General features: G+C 42.5%; 1 protein-coding gene across 1 annotated transcript in view; it reads right to left on the reverse strand.

The window, feature by feature from the left end:
• Positions 1-9,140, reverse strand: part of Zyg11b (zyg-11 family member B, cell cycle regulator) — a 58,218-nt gene that overhangs the window by 6,771 nt on the left and 42,307 nt on the right. The window contains exons 9-12 of the mRNA XM_021199961.2: positions 7,922-8,083; positions 7,778-7,825; positions 5,441-5,638; positions 5,262-5,314 (exon numbers count right to left, since the gene is read on the reverse strand). Of these exons, the coding sequence (XP_021055620.1) occupies positions 5,262-5,314; positions 5,441-5,638; positions 7,778-7,825; positions 7,922-8,083 (461 nt within the window). The remainder of the gene's footprint in view (positions 1-5,261; positions 5,315-5,440; positions 5,639-7,777; positions 7,826-7,921; positions 8,084-9,140) is intronic.

Here is a 9,140-nt window from a genome sequence, read left to right on the forward strand (position 1 = left end):
TAGACCAGGCTGGCCTCGAACTCAGAAATCTGCCTGCCTCTGCCTCCCGAGTGCTGGGATTAAAGGCGTGCGCCACCACGCCCGGCTGCAGATAATTCTTAACAGTTTCAGCAAAATAGGAGCACAAAACCCCAACATCATGAAATCAGTAGACTTTCTATATAACATTTGCAAAATAATTCAAGGAAGAAAATTCCATGCACAATAGCTTCATAAATGTAAAATACCCAGAAATAACCCTAGCCAGGGAAGTTAAAACTTCTAGGATGAAGACCATGGGAAACTGAAAAAGACGCTGAAAGATGGAAGACTTCCAAGCTTATGGGTTGAAGTTAATATTGTGAAGATGGTCACGTTACTGGAAGCCACCTACAGCTTCAGTGTATCTCTATGAAAATCCAATTACATTCTTCACAGAACTAGGAAGACAACCCTTACATTCCATGAAAATCCAAGAGCAGGCCTATGACATGGCCTCTAGGGCCTGATGAGAAAGTTCAGCTCCAAACCTAGAACAGAAGACATGGGGCTTCCCAAGGCTTTCTTCTAAGTGTCTAATGTACATCATGGCAGGTGGGCAAGAACACAGAGTGTAGAGGGTGGTTCTGATGCTAACTAAGGTCTTCTTCCCCAGTTGGTTCCTGATCAATCAATAAAGATGCCAGGGGCCAATTGCTGGGCTGAAGGAAAGCTAAGAGATCATATGTTGAGCTATCCCCAGAGGCGGGCTAAGAGCCTCAGGGGAGGAAGAGATTTGGCCTTGTTTCAGAGGGAGAAAAGGTGCCCAGCCATGTGAGATCTTAGGCCGAGCAGCCTTTCCTAGACGAGAGATTAGAAACATAATTAAGCTAAGGGCAGATTTAGAGGGTTGAACAAAGAGAGCAGCTAAAGCTGAGGGCAGATTTAGGTGCTGAGCTAAGAGTATTGGGAAGGGCACGCTAGCAGCAGGAGATTAGAAGTGCCCAGCAATTGAGTCAATACGGCAGGTTGAAAAATAAGCTAGTATGTGTGTGTGTGTGTGTGTGTGTGTGTGTGTGTGTGTGTCTGTCTGTCTGTCTGTCTGTCTGTCTGTCTTCTGTCTGTCCATCTGTCTTTTACCCATAGATCCGAGGGAACCTGGGAAGGGATGGTATCTCGGTTGGCCAGAGCTTAAAGTGGGGTAGTAAAAGCTATACACTACAATATAACACACACAAATAATCATCTACTTTTAAAAAGAAACAGAAAGATTCAGAAATAAAGCTACAAAACTACAGCCACCACTGTTGATAGTGGTAACAAAGACAAATATTAGAGGGAACTAGAGAGATGGTTCAACAGTCGCTAGCTGCTCTTCCAGAGGTCTTGGGTTCATTTTCCAGCAACCACATGGGGGCTCACAACCATCTACAATGAGATCTGATACCCTCCAGTGGCATTCAGGTGTATATATAGACAGAACATTCATATAAATCAAAAACAAAAAACAAACAAACAAAAAAAAAAAAACGGTGCTGAGAAAACTGGATGTCCACGTGAGAAAGAGTGCATTCAGCGTCCTGAGACACCTCAGTGTGGAAGTGGCTGCACCAAGCCTGGTAACATGCGGTTGTCTCCAAACCCACATGGTTGTCTTCTGACATCTACACATGTGCTGCGACACACTAAATAAAATGTAAAAATAAAAACAAAACATTTCCCCATGACAGGGTCTCTCTATGTAGCTCTGGCTGGCCTGAAACTTGCTGTGTGGACCAGGATGGTCTCCAGCTTGGATTAAAGGCAAGCACCACCATACTCAATCCTAAAACAATTATTAAAAAGCTTTTGCACAGCAAAGGAAACAAAGAACAGAGCCAAAGGGACAGCCTATAAGATGGGAGACCATCTTGCTGACTATAAATGCCACCGTTACAGAGTCTGTGAAACCTCAAAAAAATAAAGACAAAAGGAAGGGCGGGGATACTAGCGACATGGGTCAATGAAGCAAACAGCTCTCTCCTCCATTCTTTTAGTTCCTTCCTTTCTCTTCTGGTTTTTGAGCTAGGGTCTCATATAGCCCAGGCTGGCCCCAAATATACCTCATAGATGAGACTGAATTAAACCCCTAATCCTCCTGGCTATCTCTGGTCTGGGATCATAGTATGCCACCACGCCCGATTTCACCTGTTGCTGGGGTTTCGTGTTCACTACAAAAGGACCCCACAAGTAAACCACATTCCCAGAGGAAGAACAAAGAATTCTCAAGGAAGAGGTATAAATGGATACTAAATATGAGAAAGTATTCAACTTCCTTAGCCATGAAAGAAAGGCAACTAAAACTGAATTGAAGTTGGGTGTAGTAGCGGAGTACGTGAGAGGCGAGGATCTTACATACCACAAAGGCAGAAGGGACGACATGGGAGAGGAACGAGGCCAGAGAAGGGGAGGAAAGGAAGGCAGTGTGAGGAGGAATACAAATATAAACTGCATGGCTTCTCTAAGAACTGAGTAAGCTAACATACATTTAAACTCTGCTCTTTCCAGTGAGATGGCTCTGTAAGAGAAGGCACATGCCACCAAGTCTAACACAACTGACCCCACGGGACAAACAGTCGACTGAAAGCTGGCTTCTGGCCTTCACACGCACACCATGGTATGTGCAAGGATCCATCCCCTCCACACAACAGAAACAAACACAATAAACATTCTACAAAAATCAAAAAGTTCTTTCTTTTCTTTTCTTTTCTTTTTTTTTTTAAAGATAAGAGTCTCATCCTTTAGCCAGTGCTAAACACTGTGAACTTTCTGTGATCCTCTTACCTCAGTCCAGGCTGGCCTTGAACTCAAGAGACCCACCTGCCTCTGCCTCAAGAATACTGGGATGAAAGACATGCACCACTACTACCTGGCCGTTTCTTTTCTTCTTTCTCATTTGTGTGTGTGTGTGTGTGTGTGTGTGTGTGTGTGTGTGTGTGTGTGTGTGTGTTTGAGAGAGAGAGGGGGGGGAGGGAGGGAGGGAGGAAGAGGACATATGCACGTGCACACAAGTATGGTTTTGCCACAGTATGCTTGTGGAGGGAAGAGAGTAGGTTTTGTCCTACTACCTACCGTGTGGGTTCTGGGAACTGAACGTAAGTCATCAGGTGTAGTGGCAACTGTACTCATTTACCCAGCCATCTTGCCCCTCCTTCTCTGCTTTCTCCTTTTCTTTAATTTTATAACCAAGTTTGAAAACAGGGTCTCACTATGTAGTCCTAGCTGCTCTGGAACCCCAGCGACTCATCTGCTTCTGCTTCCCAAGTGGTAGGATTAGAGGCGTGTGCCCCATCCCGTCACACTCACACACACACCAGTGTCTGTCTGTATATATATATATATATATATGTGTGTGTATATACGTACATGTGTGTGTGTGTATACATAGATAATTATCGTTGTTACTCTTAAAGACTTCGTTTAGACTGGACTCAGAAGTAGAATCTTGGGTATTTTGGTCCTACGTCTTACTTTCTTAAAGGGCTTTCTGACCACATACTGGCAGACATCATCTTCTTCAGAGATATCTGAAAAGCTTTAGGTTTCTGCTAGCTCTTTTGGGCCTCAACTGTTCACCGTAGTATCTGTCCATCTAGAAATATCCTTCTCTCATTTTTTTTTTTAAATAACCAAGTTAAGAACAATCAGACTGGACTCACAATGCATCTTAAAACATAAAGAAGAAACACTCGGGCTTCATCTTTCCAGTTGTCCTTGGTCTGTATCAAGAATGTTTCTCACTCAGTACCAATACCCTCTGCTATGGGCCAAGACAGCTTGCTTCGTGGGAGAACTCTGTGGCACCCACCACTGATCTGGACCACACACAACACCAGAGCTGCATCTGTGCCCATGGGTTTCTTACCCAGCTCTCAGCCTGCACTCATTATCCCACTTTATTGAGTTTCTGACACCCAGTGGCTGGGAAGGAGGTATACTGCTTCGTCTTGACATAACCACCGAGGGGGCGCCACAAAAATGAGCCCTGCCCCACCCCCTTTTTGGATACAGACCTCAGTATACAGGTCAGGTTGCCCTTAAACTTGCTATGCATAGCGTAGCCTGCCTTCCTACATCTGCCTCTTTTAAAAAGTTAGTTATTATCACTGTGTTGTTGTGTGAGAATACATATATGTAAGCACACATGCAATGTCAAGCATTGGGAGGCCAGAGGACAAGTTTTGGGAGCCAGTTCTCTCCTTCCACTGTGGGGAAGAGATCTAACGCAGATGATCAGATAAGCTCTTTTACCCATTGAACCATCTTGCCCAGCTGTCTCTGCCTCTTGAATACTGCTATTACAGAGGTGAGCCACCACACTGGGCCTTAAGATACACACTTTAAAGACCTTGATTTGTAAAGGAGGAAATTGGAGACAGTGATAAATAGTAGGACACCATGAAGAAAGTATTGAATGTGCCTTTCAGGTTGCATTGGTCTGAACAAATATGGGTTTAAAAATTGTTGAAGAGGAGCTGGAGAGACAACTATCTTCCAGACAATCCAGACTAGATCCCCAACATCTACATGGTGGCTCACAACCATTAGCAACTCCAATTCCAGAGGATCCAATGGCCTCTGAGGGCAATGCATGCAACACAGTGCACAGATATACAATCAGGCAAAACACCATACATATAAATTTAAAATAAAATCTCAAAAAACTAAAGAAATCAAAAATATACCAGCATGTAAGAAGCAGCCAATAAAAGTTAAGTGTAATAAAATTATGCAGCAATGGGAATACTTAAGAGAGTAATTTGCCTATCTGCCAGTTTTGTTGTTGTCTGGGGGGAGGTAGGATGGAGTTAAGTGACAGGGTTTCACATATCCCCGGCTGGCTTCAAGCTTGCCACGTAGCCTAGGATGACCTTCGACCGCCCAGCATTAGCATTACAGGTGAGGGCTGCCACACTCAGTTTATGTGGTGATGGGGATCACAAACCCAGGATTTTATGAATGACAGACTGCATTCTACCAGGCATATAACCCTGGCCCCCTTGGTCGGCTTTAAATCTAAACTGCAGATACATTTCAAAGATCTGCCTTCAATGATAAGGAAAAAATACACCTTGAGACAGGGTCTTGCCCAAGACTAGACTGGAACTTGGCAGTTCTGCCTCAGTCTCCACAGTGCTGGGATTATAAGCAGGCACCACAATAAGCAACTATTTTACTTTACTGAAAAACAGTACTATGAGATTGTACTTGAAGTAAAGATTATAAGAAAAATGACAAGATTACTTAATAATCATGCTAGTTACCTGTATGCTACCATCTCACACTCTGGAGTTGGCCATTTCAAAATAGCTGAATGCTAGAAGACACAAGACGTAAGATATGTTACAATATTTATTTTAACTATTACTACATTATGAAGCTTTTATATTTAACCATTACAAATATAGTTTGTATCATTCCAGAAAACACCAAATGACTCTACCAAATCATCAAGAAGAGAATTCCTCTGGCTTCGGCTCAAGGTCCATGCTTGTTCACCTCGGGATATTAAATGGGCGATAATTCCAGCTGCAAAGTAACTGACTTCTACTTCAACACTGTGTAGGAGACTGCTGATGTGGTCTATGAAATCCTTCCACATTAGTTCAGAATGCAGCTCTTGTACTTCGGCTATGTTGTTCTGGGAGAAGAAGAAGGTATAAAAGTTAGTCTTCTACGAAGTAAGCAGCTAGCAGAGCTGCTCTCAGAGACTGTACCACAAGCGCTACGGCGCTCTCTGACAACGCATGCAAGCCGGGCAGTTTGTAGACGAAGTAAGGGAAATCATGGTAGCTGAAGGGACAAATGTTTCCCATAGTCTTGCATGCTTGAACACTTGATGACCAACTGATGAAGCTGACAGAAGTCTTAGGGGGTGTGGCCTTGCTGGAGAAGTTTGTCACTGGGAACACAGTGACAAGATTTCAAAGCTTTGCACCATAGTGCACCTACCCCTTCTGTGCTGTGCTTCCTGCCTCTGGCTGCCATCAAAGACTTTTTTTTTTTTTTTTTTTTTTTTTTGGTTTTTTGAGACAGGGTTTCTCTGTATAGTCCTGGCTGTCCTGGAATTCACTCTGTAGACCAGGCTGGCCTCGAACTCAGAAATCCGCCTGCCTCTGCTTCCCAAGTGCTGGGATTAAAGGCGTGCGCCACCACCTGCAGGCTTCAAAGACTCTTTTAAAAACGTTTTTTCCCCTAGGTTTTTGAGTTTTTGTTTTTTGTTTTTAATGTGAGTACCTGAATCTCTATATACGCACCAGCTATGTAGAGTGCCTACAGAGGCCAGAAAAGGGCATCAGATCCCCTGGGACTAGAGCTACAAATCCTTGTGATTCTCCATGTGGATATATCTGGAAGAGCAACCAATACTATGAACCACTGAGCAAATCACCATGCATTCTGAGACTCTGACCGTCTAATGCCCTGTATCTGCCTCCCCAGTGCTGGCGTTACGTGCTACCAGACTCTTCTTTTTTCTTTTTGTGGTTTTTCAAGACAGAGTTCCTCTGTGTAGGCCTCCCTGTCCTCAAACTTGTTCTGTAGACTAGGCTAGCCTCTGCTTCCCAAATTCTGGGATTAAAAGTGTAAGCAACCGTTACCTGGCCACACTCATTTTATACAGTGTTGAAGATAAATGCAGGGCTTTATGCATGTCAGGCAGACACTCATCAATTGAGCTACATCTTTACCGCCTTTGGTTTTTTTTTTAACATAAAGTCTTCCTAGGTAGTCTAGGCTAGACTTGAACAAATGGTGTAGTCCAGGTTTGCCCTGAACTATGATCTTCCAACCTCAGCATCTTGAGTTTTGGGGTTGCAGAGTCCTGAGGCCAAGTCTCATTTTATTTATTTGTTGTTTATTTTGAGACAGGGTCTCATTATGTAGTCCTGGCTGCTTTGGAATTCACTATGTAGACCAGGCTGGCCTCAAACTCACAGAGATGTGCTTAGCTCTGACTCCGGAGTGCTAAGATTAAATCATACCAAGTTTATCTTTTTAATTTAATAATTGTATATATTTTTTTTTTTTTGGTTTTTGTTGTTTGTTTTTGGAGACAGGGTTTCTCTGTGTAGCTCTGGCTGTCCCGAAACTTAATCTGTAGACCAGGCTGGCCTTAAATTCATGGAGAGCCACTTGCCTCTAAAGGCATACACCACTATAACCTGGCCACTATAACCTGGCTTTTTCTTTTTCTTTCTTTCTTTCTTTCTTTCTTTCTTTCTTTCTTTCTTTCTTTCTTTCTTTCTTTCTTTCTTTCTTTCTTTTTTTCTGAGACATGGTATCATGTAACCTTGGCTTTGCATTGAAGGATGCTTTGAACTACTGATTCTCCTGTCCTCACTCTTCACCTCCTGGGTACTGATATATCTATATCTATATCTATCTATATATATACCAATTTTATCCTTTATATTCAACTTTATATTTTATAGAAACACCCAGCTTTATATGATGCAGAGGATCGAACCAGGTTTCATGCATGCTAGGCAAGCACTCTACCACCTGGCCTACATCCCCGCTTATTCATCTATTTAGAGAGGGAGAGTAAGAACAAGTGTGTGTGTTTCTGTGTGTGTGTGTGTATGTGTGTGTGTCACATGTAGAGTCAAACAACATCTTGCAGGTGTGTTCTTTTCTTCCATCATGTGGATTCTAGGATCACCTCCTGTCATCAGGCTCAGCAGGAAGTACCCTTACCAACTGAGCAGTCATGAGGGCCCAAGCAACAATTTGTAATGAACAGACAGACAGAAAGTTACTAGAAAGGTTTGCATCTTACCAAAAGTCCTAGAACCTTTTGTTGAATGGATGACTCAGTTGGGAAAGACTATAAAAGAGAGAGAAACGTATAACTATCTAAAGAAACAAATATAATAAATGTTTAAAGAAACTGTCCAATTGTTAGGTAAATTTCCATTCTAACCTCTAGAACCCTCATGAAGAGCTCCAACCCTTGATTTTCAATGAAGTGTCTGCATGTCGTTGGGGATTCATCTGTGAGGTTCCAAAGTGCACTCAAAGTAAATTTCAATGTAGTGTCCACGGAATTTTGATTAGTTTTCTGCTTCACTATTTGGAGAAGTTGCTAAAAGGAAGAAAAAGGAATTATGTTTTCATTATTGAATTGTTAACATTTGAGATTTTCAATAATCACAAATCCATGAAGACTAGTTTCCTAGCTTAAAGCATTCCCGGTAATGGTTCTTAAAAATGTAAACTATACTTATATCTAGTGTGTATGTGAGTCACATCCATGACAGAGGTGTGTAGAGGTCTGAGAACAATTTACATGACTTGGTTTTCTTTCGACTGTGCAGGTCCTTGGGACTGAACTCATGTTGCGGTTGGCAGGAAGCACCATTATTTTCTGATCCATCTTGCTAGCCCCAGTTTGTTTTTGTATTGTTTCTTAAGGCAGTGCTGCTATTGCAGCCCAGGGCTGGTCAACCTGACACAAGCTACTGTCACTTTGGAGGAGGGACTCTCAACCGAGAATGTCTATAAGATTTGCCTGTAGGCAATTCTATAGTGCACTTCCTCCACGCATCAGTCATTGATGTAAAAGGACCCACTGTGGGTGGGGCTCCTACAGAACAGGTAGTCCTAGGGATGTATAAGAAAGCAGACTGACCAAGTATTCCTCCACAGCCTCTCCCTGGCTTTCCTGGATGACAGACCATAAGCTGTAAAATGAAATAAACTTTCCTCTCCAAGTTGATTTTGGTCATGCTGTTTTACCACAACAACAGAAACCCTAAGACAGTAGCAGATGCTAGCCGTTAAGTCAAGATCTTTCTGCCTCAGCCAACAATCGCTTAATTTGGACCTTCATTTTCCTTCCTATCCATCCCTTCATTTTTTTTGTTTTTCTGTAAAGAATACTTGTTAGTACATGTAGCCAAGGCTACACAGAGAAACCCTGTCTGGAAAAACTGAAAGCAAAAAAGGAAGGAAGGAAGGAAGGAAGGAAGGAAGGAAGGAAGGAAGGAAGGAAGGAAGGAAGGAAGGAAAGAAAGGGAAAGAAAGAAAGCAAAGAAAGAAAGAAAGAAGAGGGAGTGAAGGGAAACAAAACCAGTATTTATTAATATTCAGTCAATAACACCCATAGTACCACTTTCCAGGGACATACATTTTTTTTTTTT

Source organism: Mus pahari, chromosome 6 (genome assembly GCF_900095145.1).
Source record: "Mus pahari chromosome 6, PAHARI_EIJ_v1.1, whole genome shotgun sequence".
In the NCBI taxonomy this organism is placed as follows: Eukaryota; Metazoa; Chordata; class Mammalia; order Rodentia; family Muridae; genus Mus; species Mus pahari.